Raw genomic sequence first — 13,964 nt, 5'->3', positions numbered from 1 at the left:
CAACAAGTATTTGCTGAAACAAATAAAAGATATAACCAAAAATATAAGTAAGCTCTTGACCAAACAGAGCTAGGCTACATTGCTTCACTCTTGGACACTACCTCATCATCACCAAGTAGAAGAGGAGGAACGGCAGGGCCAGAAGACTATGGACTCAAGCTCCTCAGCTGAGGAGCAGCTATGGCGCTGTCCGTGTGGCAATGGCAACAGAAGGAAAGTGTAGCTGGGGATTGTCTTGAGCATTTGAATAGATGGTTCTGGTAAACCCTATTCCAAGTATCATTAAACATTTGCCACCTAACTGATAAAATACACCAAACTGGTGACAGTGCAGGTTAAAAAAGAAAACAGACACTGGCTAGGTATTCTAAGTAATACTGCCTTTATTTACTAAGAAGAAAACTGAAGCCAGGATTAAAATCGAAGTCGGTATGCTTCTAAAGCCTGTATTCTTTCCAGTAAATCACATAGCTCTGTCAAATGCTATTCCCTGCATCTTCTCTTATTCATTCATTTTACATCATTTGTGATTATACAATAAAAATCTTTCTGTTCCAAGGAACAAGGGTCTGCATCTAATTAGAGCTACAGAACTTAACTCCTTCAACTCTTTTAATGGTTGCCAGAAAATAACCAGCTCCCCCAAATTTCATTGGTAATTTATTAAAATAACAAAGTATCACCTTTTATGACATAAAGCAGTATGGCAGAGTGGAAAGAACACCGGATTTGGAAATCAAAAGACATGTACTTGCACTCCACATTGGCAGTGTGCTGCTGACAGTTACAACTTGTGTTAAGTCTTCCTACCTAGAATATGGCAGTAATAATAACTGTCCTATGCAGCTCTGTGGTATGTCATAAGAACCAAATGAGGTAATGCTTAAGGTATATTTTTAAAATGGTAAATCACTATATAATAGTATACTCAATATATTATAGAAAGTAATATAGTACATTGCATTCAGCTTATTCATGAGAAAAAAAGATTTTGTTTCCTACCTGTATTATATCCCCAGAATTAAAACTCATTTCGTCATGGTTCCTTGCTTCAAAGCAATATAATGCTCTGTAATTTACCAAAGCACCGGCTGGCTCACCTAAAGAGAAGATAATTGTCATTATCTGCTTCTTTCATATATACACATCTTTGCTATGACTCAATAAAGAGCTTGAAAAGAAAAAAACTGAGCATCAAACAGTATCATGAAAATCCATTTAATATAGGCTTGTTAGAATTTAAATATTTTCAATAGTCACAGAATCAATATAAAAACAAACAAGGATATTCGTCTTAAGTAGGAGTCAGTAAAACAAAGAGATGGCTTGCAGGGTGTGCCACGCGCATGGATGAAGGAAGGTGGGGTGGTAATTGTCAAGTGGAGGGAGACTAAGTTCCAAGAGGCTTAATTTGATCTGCGAAGGTCAGAATATCACAGGGAAGAAGAGCACAAAAGGGAGATCACAGACAGAAGGTTAGTCAGTAAACAGGGTTGACTACAGATGTATCAGTACGGTTCTTAAAAAAAAAACAGTACAAGAGTTCACAAGTGTACTTGACAATAGATGAAAAATATTTTACTTTGCTCATTTGTAGAATAAATGCTTTAACTTAGAAAAATTTCAACACATTGTATCATTAATAAGGATTCAAAGGTTCGTGCATTCAGAAGAAATACAATAATATTTAAAGTATTTTAGAAATGCACTCTGGGGTGTATCAAAAACAATGTATATCTTCTGAGAAAATCTCAGTGTGCAAAGACTTAAAACTTTACTGTTGCTTCATTAAAATAAACAGTTTAGTTACACTGGTGGAATAAAATATTTTAAACTATTAACTTCAATTATGAAAACTGTGTCAGGGTTTATGCACTGTTAGTGACGCCTATCTTCTCTTCTTTGTGTCGCTTTAAGATTTCTACCCTCAGTCTGTTTTTTTTTTTTTCCTCAGTTTGTTTTAATAAACCCACGAACTTCTCATCCCAGTTTAATTTAGGAAAAGGTCTTTTCTGACTCTAAGGATTAGCATTCATTTTAATTTTCTTCTTTTTTTGAACCTCATCAGAGTCTACTTTTTTCTTTTCGCTTTTGTTGCTCTGTTTCAGAAAAATCAAATCAATTATTTTCATCCTTATCCTTACTTTGTTTCTCCTCAGCTTTCCACTCCACTTCTTGAACTTTTTCTTGTGTTTTTTCTTCTTGGAGTCGCTTTTGTTTTTCTTCTTCCTCCTTTCTAAGATTTTCTTTCCATAAGTTTTCTTTTCCTTGTTTTGCTTTCCTTTACATGAAAGAAAAAGAGTTTGCATAATGTCCGAAATTTTTTTTATGCAAAATAAAAATGTAATAGAAGATCTTGTTCCTGACAAACTAAAGAAAAATTACACATTTCTTATATGTTTAAATATAATCTTAGGGACTTCTCTGGTGGCGCAGTGGCTGAGAATCTGCCTGCCAATGCAGGGGACACAGGTTTGAGCCCTGGGCCAGGAAGATCCCACATGCAGCGGAGCAACTAAGCCCGTGCGCCACAACTACTGAGCCCATGGGTCACAACTACTGAAGCCGTGCACCCTAGAGCCTGTGCGTCACAACTACTGAGCCCATGCACCACAACTACTGAAACCTGCATGCTCTAGGGCCCACATGTTGCAACTACTGAGCCCATGTGCTGCAACTACTGAAGCCCGTGCGCCTACAGCCTGTGCTCCGCAACAAGAGAAGTCATGGCAATGAGAAGCCCGCACACCGCAACAAAGAGTAGCCCCTGCTCGCCGCAACTAGAGAAAGCCCGCGTGCAGCAATGAAGACCCAACACAGCCAAAAATAACAAAATTAAAAAAAAAATACAATCTTATATAGTTACATATTTATTATATATAGCAAAGACATATTAGTAGGGGGTGTGGAGAAACCATGGGGGTCAGGGCTGAAGGGGAAAACCAATTAATCAATCAATTAATCAAGAGAGAAACTAAGCACAAGTAGATGAGCTAGGGAGTATGACTAACAATTTCTCACACTCTCAAATTTCTTCCTGCCAGCCAACCTCCCAAACCCAAGAAAAAAAGTGGAAAAAACTGTAATGGAACTGTTCAGAAAACGAATCTAAAAATTATATCTAAATTTCCTTCCCTTGTCTCCAGATTCTTCACAAGGACTGCTGTCAAACTCTTATTCCCACTATCCTAGCTAATCCCTGTTTTCTGCGATGCAGGTAGTCTCTGGGTTACTCCTTGCCCCTAGATTTCTCATAATTCTAGTAGGAGAGTCAGACAGCTAAACAAATAGCTATAATATTCTTTATTCTAAGACCCCTACTTTTGTGATTCCCTAACAAGAGATCCCAGAATAATATAGACGTGGAGACAGTAAAGCTCAAATTAAGGCTTTTATTTGCCACCTAACTTGTGCCACTTAACATTGCACAAGGGAACTGTGCAGTGCAGTCCCTGTGTTAGAATTTTCTTTTTTTTTTCTATTTGAATTTATATATATATAAATTTATATATATTTATATATAAATATGGATTGAGTCATTGCTGTGAAAATAGGAAATGCTGCTGGACAGATTATCTACTTCTTATATTATCACTTAAAAGTCTTTTTCATTTGTTAGATTTTAGATAATAGAGCATTTTTCCTCTATAGGTCCATACTTCTGTACCTTTCTATGACATTTGATATAGCTGCAGCTTGGTTTCTAGCTGGTCAAGATGGTCTAAGATCAGCTTAGTTGTTTTAGTATTAGAATTAATGCTCACTGGAGTTCTTCTTGCATATACTTTTTATGATCTTACTGGAGGCAGAGCAGTCACCACTAATTAGCACCTTCTTCAAGTCTCAGCACACATTATCAGGGGCTATGAAGATTGTGACTGGATGCATCCCTAGGATTTGGGGGCATTTATGCCCCACCAAGGTGAAAGTCTTGGCTTAATTCCATATCTCTATTCCTATAATTCCTGGAGGAATCTGGAAATCCTACATAATTCCAAAAACTGTACACCCACTCAGTCATGAACCCTTCCTCCTCATCCCCCAAATGTCTTATACTTCATACTCCTGGTTCATTATCCCACAACTAACTTCCTCTCAACCCTTTGCAAATCCTCCTACACCCTCTATCACTTTGCAGAGTGCTTTCTCTAGCACTTTCTGTAACTGACATCCAGCTCTCCTTTGAGAAGCATGCTTCTCTTGCAGTCCTTAAGCAATTCCGACCAATATTCCCTTTCCCAGTTCTCAGTAACTTTCCCTGACACTCTCCCATGCCTAGGATGACCCAACCTACCTTTATTTAAATTCCCATAGCATTATAAACACCACTATCAGAGTACCTGCCACATATTTACTGGGATAAAGACTAGAGAGTTAAGAGAATAAAAAATTAAATTTTGGTAAAGTTTCTATGTGCGTGTTTGTGGATGAGAAACTGGTCCACGGCCAGAAGATGCTTCAGAAGTTGGACAAAGAGGCCACATCTACAATGTGAAAACCTATTACCAATAGCTTGGGACGAGAAGGCAACATACCTGAGCAAATGGCCAAGAAATCAAGATGTAGTACTAAGACCCAGCTCTGGACCAATTCTACATGTTCTGATTTCTTCCCTCTACTAAAGCAGGATAATGTGCAAGGACAATGAATAAAATGAAAATGTGTATTACTAATACAGTCTGTTGGTCTGAAAGGACTTGTGAGCAATGATGGAGAGATATCAAGATACTTGCATGTGTAAACAGAAAATTCTTACTAGCACATGACAGTCTCCATCTCTGTCAATCAAGAGATTATTTACTACTAATGAATAAAAGTTGTTTTATTTGAGGATGCTCTTCAGAAGACTTAAAATAATATTTGTGGAACATTCTGAATGTGACTAATTTATTTTGATTTATTTTGATGATTTATTTTGATGTCTGTCAATTTCTTTGACAACTACTCATTTTACTTTTTAGAAATGGACTTATTATATCTAAGGGAGAGCCCAAAATGAATTAATTCAAATAGAAAAAAAAAAAAAGAAAATTCTAACACAGGGACTGCACTGCACAGTTCCCTTGTGCAATGTTAAGTGGCACAAGTTAGGTGGCAAATAAAAGCCTTAATTTGAGCTTTACTGTCTCCACGTCTATATTATTCTGGGATCTCTTGTTAGGGAATCACAAAAGTAGGGGTCTTAGAATAAAGAATATTATAGCTATTTGTTTAGCTGTCTGACTCTCCTACTAGAATTATGAGAAATCTAGGGGCAAGGAGTAACCCAGAGACTACCTGCATCGCAGTCAACAGTGACCACTCAGTAAAAATGTGTTTAAGTGGTTATTCTAAAGCCATTAAGAAAAGAGGCCTGCTATATGGTAATGTGTCTTTCTTGCCTTCCCAGTAACTATTAGCTCTTTCATAGACATTATTGTCTACTCTTCTCCAGGGCAAAGAAATGTTGGTTTATTGATATTTGTTCACTAATTATAATAATTTCTGACACTAGAGAACTTGGGAGAAACATAGGAACATATTAGAAACAGAATCTTACTGATAGAAAAAAAAAATCATGCAAAGTCTCTAAATGAATGGTTCTAAGCTTCAGATACCACAACTGTCTCACTTTTCCTTGCTATAAATGTAGGCAGTTGATATAGCTCAGATATATACAAAGAAGCCTGCATCAACATGGCATTTCTACACTCAGTATTACACTCTATAAAATTAAGTACTTGGTTTTTATGATTTTTCAGGAAACGATCATGGATTTATTATTGAGAGAGAGAAATAATGAGTGCTTATTACCTGCAAAACATTATACTTGGTTCTTTAGTTTTATTTAATTCTGAGTTACTTATGAGGTATGCATTAATGTTTCTATTTTTCAGATGGAAAAACTGAGGTTCCAAAAGGTAAAGTGACTTAACCAAGATCATCCAGATAGTAAGTGGTAGATCAAGAATTCTAAATCAGGTCTGACTCAAAAGTCTGTATTTTTCACTAATGGAACATGAAATTGGTTACTGTAAACTCAGTCCACAAAAGAAGGACTGAACTTCCAAAATTTAGAATCTAATTAGCATCTTAGGATAATCATTTTATTCCCCTTAATTTTTCATAGTCAAACTAAAAATATGGGCAACAAAATTAGAATTCTAATAGCAATATAGTATAATAAATTTATCAACTATATTACCTTATAGCCTCGTCTTCTAGTTTCTTTTTCTGTATTAGCTCTAATCTTTTTCTTTCAATTTCCCTCAGCTTGTCACGTTTGATCTTATAAAGTTGTTCAAGGGCTAACTGCTGTGTATTGTAGCTTTCTCTCAGTTCCTAAGGAGAAAATAAGAAGTTAACGTGGCATTGATTTAAATACTTTTGTCTTATGAAAAAATGTGGCAACTGCATTAAAAGATAAAAATCATAAAGCAAGTTTAACTAAAGTAAAAAGATTAAAAGTCTTAAAAAATCCAGATGATTGAAAAATTCTTGAAAACAGTAAGTATTTAAGGTATGTGGCCAATGAGGACAAATGCATGTTAAAATCATCTGCTTTTATATTAATCCATTTCTAAGGAACACAGAATCTTTCACAAGCTAATTCTTTGATTTGGTACTTCCTTTTCAATAAAAAGCAATCTATTAAAAATACAGGGAAACAATTTTCTTATTCTAACATTTGAAGAGGAATTTTGCTCAGTCATATTTTTGACACATGTAGTTTAACCAAGTTACCCATAACTTTTACCCAGTAAAATAGTGAACTAAACACAGAAGCAATTATTCAATAATTTAATAATTATTCAATATTTATTTAATTTAAATAATAATATATTAAATAATTTAATAACTAAAAATGGAAAAGATAATGTCTACCTAAAACCATGACTAGAATGTGCCAAAATAATGAAAAATATTCCAAACAGGGATTAAAATAAACAATTGTTTATTGAGCATCTAGCTCTGTGCAAAGTGCTATAAAGATTCACAGCGATCCAATCCAAGGCCGTCTTGACTCCCAAGTCCATAGTCCTTGTCTTCAAAGAGTTCAGTCTCAAAGTAAAGTGCTAAAATCTGGGATATAGGTAAGTGTCTTCGCAGAAACTTGTGACTATCTGTTCAGCATTTCCTTTCCCTCTTCTGCTAACTGCACCCTTCCTCCTTTTGGGAAGCTGATTTACCCCCCAATCCCACCCTTCTATGTGGTTTTGATGAGTCTGTCAGATTCAGTGCTCCTAACTCCCACCCAAGTGTGGTCACTGGATCTAAAACAATCACAGCACCTCACCTCCCTGGCAAGAATGACTGGTTCAAAGGATGTACACATGATCCAGGCTGGGCCACAAGCCCTTCCCGGGATTCAGATATATTGAAGAGGGGAGAAAGAAGTCTTTCCTTCACTAAACTCATTAAAATGGGATAAGGTAAACATGGAGCTGCCCCACTTCCTAGTGAGGCCATCAGGGGTAGGAATGAAGTCAAAACAGGAAAGAGAGAAGCAAAGATTAGAGATAGAGTTGGAGAGAGAGGGAGTGCTGGGGGAACCAAATCTCCAACTTCATTCCTGTGTCTAGGAACTGCCCCGTCTACTGATTCAGTCAATGGTCTTAGTACTCTTGCAATAACCACTCTTTTCAGCTTAACTATTTTGAACTGAATTTCTTTTACTTGGAATCTATAGAATCCTAAACAAGGGAGCAGAAAAAGCCTGGGATAAGGAAGAGGAAAAAAACTCAAAAAACTCCCACAAAAACCTAAAGTAAACAAAAGAGACTTCATGGCAAAGGTGGGAGCTTCAACAACATTTAGATAGAATTTTTTGGTAAAAGATGTCTTGGGGCATCTATCTACACACAAAACAAAACTCCAAACCACAAACAAATGAAAACAACCTAAGCTCTACTTCTTAATATTTTATAGGTAAACCCTTTTAACTTGATTGAACTGGTAGATCTAATCTGAGAAAATGTGGTATCCAGAGACTATGCCCAAAATGTCTAAGATCAAGACTTGCAGCTTAAGACAACAAGAATACAAATACTACATTCATAGCAAAGTTTTCACAGATCTCAGCTTCTGTAGTTCTCTTTGTTGCACCTTTCTCTAAACTCTATTGATGGGACTTCCTGGCGGTCCAGTGGTTAAGACTTCGCCTTCCAATGCAGGGGGTGCAGGTTCGATCCCTGGTCAGGGAGCTAAGATCCCACATGCCTCGCGGCCAAAAAACCAAAACATAAAACAGAAGCAATATTGTAACAAATCAATAAAGACTTTAAAAATGGTCCACATCAAAAAAATCGTTTAAAAAAAAACCAAACAACTCTATTGAAAAGCGGAAGGCTACAATGGTTACAATCTGTGGAGAAGCAGTGTGGTTTAGTGATAAGGGCACATGGAGCACTGGTCTGGAATAAGAACCCCAAGGTCTGAATCAGGCTTTATCTGTGACTACCTGAGTAATCTTAGGAAAGTTACTTAACAGTCTCCTCATCGTAAAATGGGGTTAATTATAGTACATGCCTCATAACACTGCTATGAGGACTGAATGGGTTAATACACATAAACTGCTTACAATAGGGCAGGGCACATAGTAAGTCCTCAGTAAATATTAGCTATATTATTGGCTGAAGTCATAAATAGAATTATAAGTTTAAAAGGAGAGTGAAGAGGAGTCAAATTAATGTCTGATCTTAATATGGCTCTAAGGTTAGCCCTCTAACTCGTCCTTTAAAATACTGTTCCAAGTCTTCCTTCATTAGCCCATTCCTCCAGTGTGTGAATTAACGAGCTTCCTTGTGCTCCCCAAGACGTTCTGTGCATTCCCCTATCACAGGCAGCGTCTTCTGACTGTATGATTGTCTCCACTGGAATGAGTTTCTTGACAACAGGACTGTCTTTCATCAAGGTATCCCCACCCGAGAGAGAGCCTGGTACAGTGTAGTTATTTAATTAGTATTTACTGGATGAATGAAAATACATAAACCATAGTCTATGCATATTAATACGATTTGAAGAGCACCACAGGGCTTCTCAAAAACATTTCCTCTGCCTTACAATGATCCTAGAAATTCTTATCATTAGAGTCACTCCTCTGAGTTAAGTCACGCTTCCAGGAGGTCCTGGTTAAATCTATCAGTTAACTATCACTTTGCTGTACAGCAGAAATTAACACAACACTGTAAATCAACTATACTTCAATTAAAAAAAACACTATCAGTTAACTGAAAAGAAGTAAACAATCTGCACTTAACGAAAAGAATTGTACTCCATCTTAATGGAATAACATCATTCTTTTCAGGTTAAGGAAGTTCTCTTCCATTCCTAATATGCTAATAACTTTTTCATCATGAATAGATGTTAAATTTTATCAAATACCTTTTCTGCATTTAGTGAGATGAGCATACTGTTTTTCTCCTTTAATCTGTTTATATGGCAAATTACAGTCAACAGTTTTACATGTCAAATCATCTTTGCATGGCTAAGATAAATCCAACTTGGTCATAATGGAGTATCCTTCTTATAAATTTCCACATTCAACTTTTCAATATTCTTTAGAATTTTTGCCTCTATGCTAAATTGGTCTATAATGATCCTTTCTCATACTATTCTTATCAAATTTTGAGGTTTATGATAGTTTCATACAATAAGTTGGGAATATTCCCTCTTCTACATTTTGAAACAGATGTATAAGACTGGAGTTATTTATTCCTTCAGTAAAATTCTGGGTCTGGATTCTCTTTTAGGGAAGATTTTAAACTATGGAATTAAAATATTTTGTGACAATAGAGCTGCCTAAATATTTTATTTTTCTTGAGCCAGTTTCAGCAAATTCTGATTTGTTCATTTCACCTACGTTTTCATATTTATGTGCAAAATTTTTCATAATAGTCCCTTCTCTTTTATTGTTTGCAATGTATTTAGTTATAGCTCTTTTTCACTCCTTTATTTTTATTTTGTCTTTAAATTAAGTCTTGCCAAAGGTTTGATAATTTTATTAATCTATAAAGAGAGTCAAATTTTGGCTTTCTTGATTCTCTGTATTAAATATCTGTGTTCTGTTTCACTAATTTCCTTCTACTTTTTTCCCTTTATTACGCTAGTCTTTTTCTAGCTTCTTAAGTTGAACACTTAGCTTATAAATTTTCATCTTTTTAACAAAAATATAACCATTTAAGGTCAAATCCTGACTCTCTGGGTTGAATTTCTGCTTGCTACCTCTGCGCAACTTAATTTACTCCTATGTGAAATGTGAACAAATAATAGGACCTACCTCAACAGGTTAATATTAAGGATTAAATAAATTAATATAAGTAAAACATTTAGAACAGTGCCAGTCACAGATAAAGCCTTTAATAAATCCTATTATTAGTATATCTTATGAATTAGAAAATAGTTATTGACTCCTGATATGGAATATGGGGAATCTGCTCATTTACACTATCCCCCTATCTCCTCTCCATCTTCCAGTGTTTGTTATAATTTAAAAATATACTTATTCTACTATTTCATTTTCATAAACATTTGACAACATTTTGCAACGTAATTTTTCTCCAAGTTTTTATTTTGAAAACTTTCAGATCTACAAAAAATTTGACTAAGTTGAAGACGCTGATGCTTTCACCCCTAGAACTTCATCATTATTCTATGTAACTACGGTGTCAATGTCAGTACCAAACTAAAGAAATTCAATAGTGACATAATAGTCTTAATACAGAATTCATATTGAAAAGATGTTCCCTCCCAATAGTGTAAATATTGTCCTTAATAGCAGCCTTTTTTTGGCTCCATAATCCAATCAAGGACCATACACTTCACTTCATCATTGTAAGAAGATTTCCTCCATCTTTTATGAGATTCACATCTTTAGAGTGTGGGTTAGTCAGCTATTTTACAGACCAAACCACAATTTGAGTTTGTCTAATTATTTCCTTACACTTACACAGATGAAATATTTTTGGCAAAAATAGTACAGAAGTGATGTGTCTTAAAAAAAAAAAAAGAAGTGATGTGTCTTTTTCAGCGCATCATATCAGGAGACACATAATGTCAGCTTCTGCCATTTGGGTAATGTTAAATTTGACTGCTTGGTTGAGGATGGTTTACCAGTTTCTGGCCTGAGTATTTTCTTTGCTCTTCATTGCCATTTCTAGATGATTATTTCTTCTTACTCTTACAAACTCCATCTTTTTCTGAGGCTCAGAATAACATCCAGCAGTACCACCCTCCCATTCCTCTTTATTGTCATCTATGGATCACCTGGTCACTGATCCTCATTCATTCATTTTCATTATTCTTCCAGTCTTTGACATCAATGTAGATGACCCCATCAAAACCTCAACTCAGACTGATCTCCTCAAACACGGGGAGGGGGAAGTGTAAGCCTGGACGAAGTGAGAGAGTGGCATGGACATATATACACTACCAAATGTAAAACAGATAGCTAGTGGGAAGCAGCCGCATGGCACAGGGAGATCCGCTTGGTGCTTTGTGTCCACCAAGAGGGGTGTGATAGGGAGGGTGGGAGGGAGACGCAAGACGGAGAAGAAATGGGGATATATGTATAGCTGATTCATGTTGTTATACAGCAGAAACTAACACATCATTGTAAAGCAATTATACTCCAATAAAGATGCTAAAAAAAAAAAAAAAGGTAGGGATTGAAATAGTAACCTGGGAAATGTCAGTCAAGTAACAACTAAGAGCATGTGGTTTATCTGATGCTGAGTTGAAAACTGTAAGAACTGGTGTCCAGGGTGCTGATAGGACTTGGGCAGCTCTGCTAAGTCATTCTAAGTGACCAGAAACTATGAATTCAAAAGCATTCTCAATGTTCATTCTTGGGGCTAAACATATGTATTTCAGCACACTGGAGGAAAATTTTCCAAGTGAATATTATACAGATAAGAAGGCTTAATTATCCCTTGGCACTGTTCCTTTCCTGCCTCAGAATTATTGGAAAAAATACTGAAAAACACAAATAGGATTTATGCAAATGTAAGTATTTGACAACAGATCTTCTGTATAGATAGTTTTATAAAACATAATTATAAAAAAGTGTATATGGTTTAAGAAGGTTATAAAGTTTAAAAGCATCACAGTAGGAGGATTATAACTTTCTATAGTGATAAAATCCATAGACAAACACATGAAAGAATGCTCAACATCACTAATCATTAGAGAAATGCAAATCAAAACTACAATGAGATATCATCTCCCACCAGTCAGAATGGCCATCATCAAAAAATCTACAAACAAATGCTGGAGAGGGTGTGGAGAAAAGGGAACCCTCTTGCACTGTTGGTGGGAATGTAAATTGATACAGCCACTGTGGAGAACAGTATGGAGGTTCCTTAAAAAACTACAAATAGAACTACCATATGACCCAGCAATCCCACTACTGGGCATATACCCTGAGAAAACCATAATTCAAAAAGAGTCATGTACCATAATGTTCACTGCAGCTCTATTTACAATAGCCCGGAGATGGAAACAACCTAAGTGTCCATCATCGGATGAATGGATAAAAAAGATGTGGCACATATATACAATGGAATATTACTCAGCCATAAAAAGAAACGAAATTGAGCTATTTGTAATGAGGTGGATAGACCTAGAGTCTGTCATACAGAGTGAAGTAAGTCAGAAAGAGAGAGACAAATACCATATGCTAACACATATATATGGAATTTAAGAAAAAAAAATGTCATGAAGAAGCTAGGGGTAAAACAAGAATAAAGACACAGACCTACTAGAGAATGGACTTGAGGATATGGGGAGGAGGAAGGATAAGCTGTGACAAAGCGAGGGAGTGGCATGGACATATATACACTACCAAACGTAAGGTAGATAGCTAGTGTGAAGCAGCAGCATAGCACAGGGAGATCAGCTCGGTGCTTTGTGACCCGCTGGAGGGGTGGGATAGGGAGGGTGGGAGGGAGGGAGATGCAAGAGGGAAGAGATATGGGAACATATGTATATATATAATTGATTCGTTTTGTTGTAAAGCAGAAACTAACACACCATTGTAAAGCAATTATACTCCAATAAAGATGTTAAAAAATAAATAAATAAATAAAATCCATCGAAAATAAAACTTCTCATTTTAACTAAAAAAAGTAAAAACAAAACAACTGATCTCCTCAACAATGTTTTTTTTACTCCATTTAATTCCTCATTTGCATTATTATACCCTGAATCTTGTCATCATCACAAAGAGAACTACCACTGATCAGTATCCCATTTTCCAAACATAAGTTCTTATCCTTCAAGCTTTTCTTACATATGGTACATCCATTTCAACAGGTTTCCAACCTCACTGAGACCTCCATTCTGTTGACCCCACCATCCTCTTCTTTCATCAGCACCCCTTCCTCTCTTCATATCCCTTCATGTCCAGTACCTATTTCAGAGTTCATATTTATCACAGTTACTGTGTTAAGATCTGTAGCTCCCTTGTTCCTCCCTCTCTGCCCATGTCTATTAAAACCTCAAACCCGTATGAATCTATTAACCTATGTCATCATCCTTTTCCATGCTTACACATAAACAGCTGAACTTTGGTGGGGAAAAAAAAAGACACAATTAGGCCTGCTGTTTTCAATTTAAATTCATGAACTCCAACTTCAAATAGGCATTCAACATTGCTCAGGACACCTACTGTTTTCCTCTACTAAGCTTGCACTCCCCACCCCCACTAAGATGTGTATTTCATGCCTACTTTTCACTCCTGAAATTTCCCAATCTTCCATTCATTCTTTTCACTACCAGCCAATAATCTTGCCTCATTAAGCCAGACTGGAATTCCCTCATCTTTCCATCTCAAAAGCAATAAAACTTCCTGCATCTGCATCCATCTCCTTCTAGTCTAGTTTGAGTTATTCCATGTCCTCAACCACCCATGAAGACTCTTTGTAATGATCTAACTTGCTTCTGATTTTAGGTTTTGAAGCTATCAACTTCCTACTCTCTACCAACAA

The 13,964-nt window shown here is 36.1% G+C and overlaps 1 protein-coding gene across 10 annotated transcripts in view; it reads right to left on the bottom strand.

Moving 5' to 3' along the window:
* ITSN2 (intersectin 2) overlaps window positions 1-13,964 on the bottom strand; it is a 161,360-nt gene that overhangs the window by 72,793 nt on the left and 74,603 nt on the right. For all 10 annotated transcript variants that reach the window (XM_060169732.1, XM_060169734.1, XM_060169733.1 and 7 more), the window contains 3 exons: window positions 6,185-6,321; window positions 2,145-2,281; window positions 1,003-1,100 (listed from right to left, as the gene is read on the bottom strand). In XM_060169732.1, coding sequence (XP_060025715.1) covers window positions 1,003-1,100; window positions 2,145-2,281; window positions 6,185-6,321 — 372 coding nt within the window. The remainder of the gene's footprint in view (window positions 1-1,002; window positions 1,101-2,144; window positions 2,282-6,184; window positions 6,322-13,964) is intronic.

The sequence above is a fragment of the Lagenorhynchus albirostris genome, chromosome 13, assembly GCF_949774975.1.
Source record: "Lagenorhynchus albirostris chromosome 13, mLagAlb1.1, whole genome shotgun sequence".
Lineage (NCBI taxonomy): Eukaryota > Metazoa > Chordata > Mammalia > Artiodactyla > Delphinidae > Lagenorhynchus > Lagenorhynchus albirostris.
Note: the sequence above shows the minus strand (reverse complement) of the source record. Positions and strands in the feature narration are given on the sequence as shown.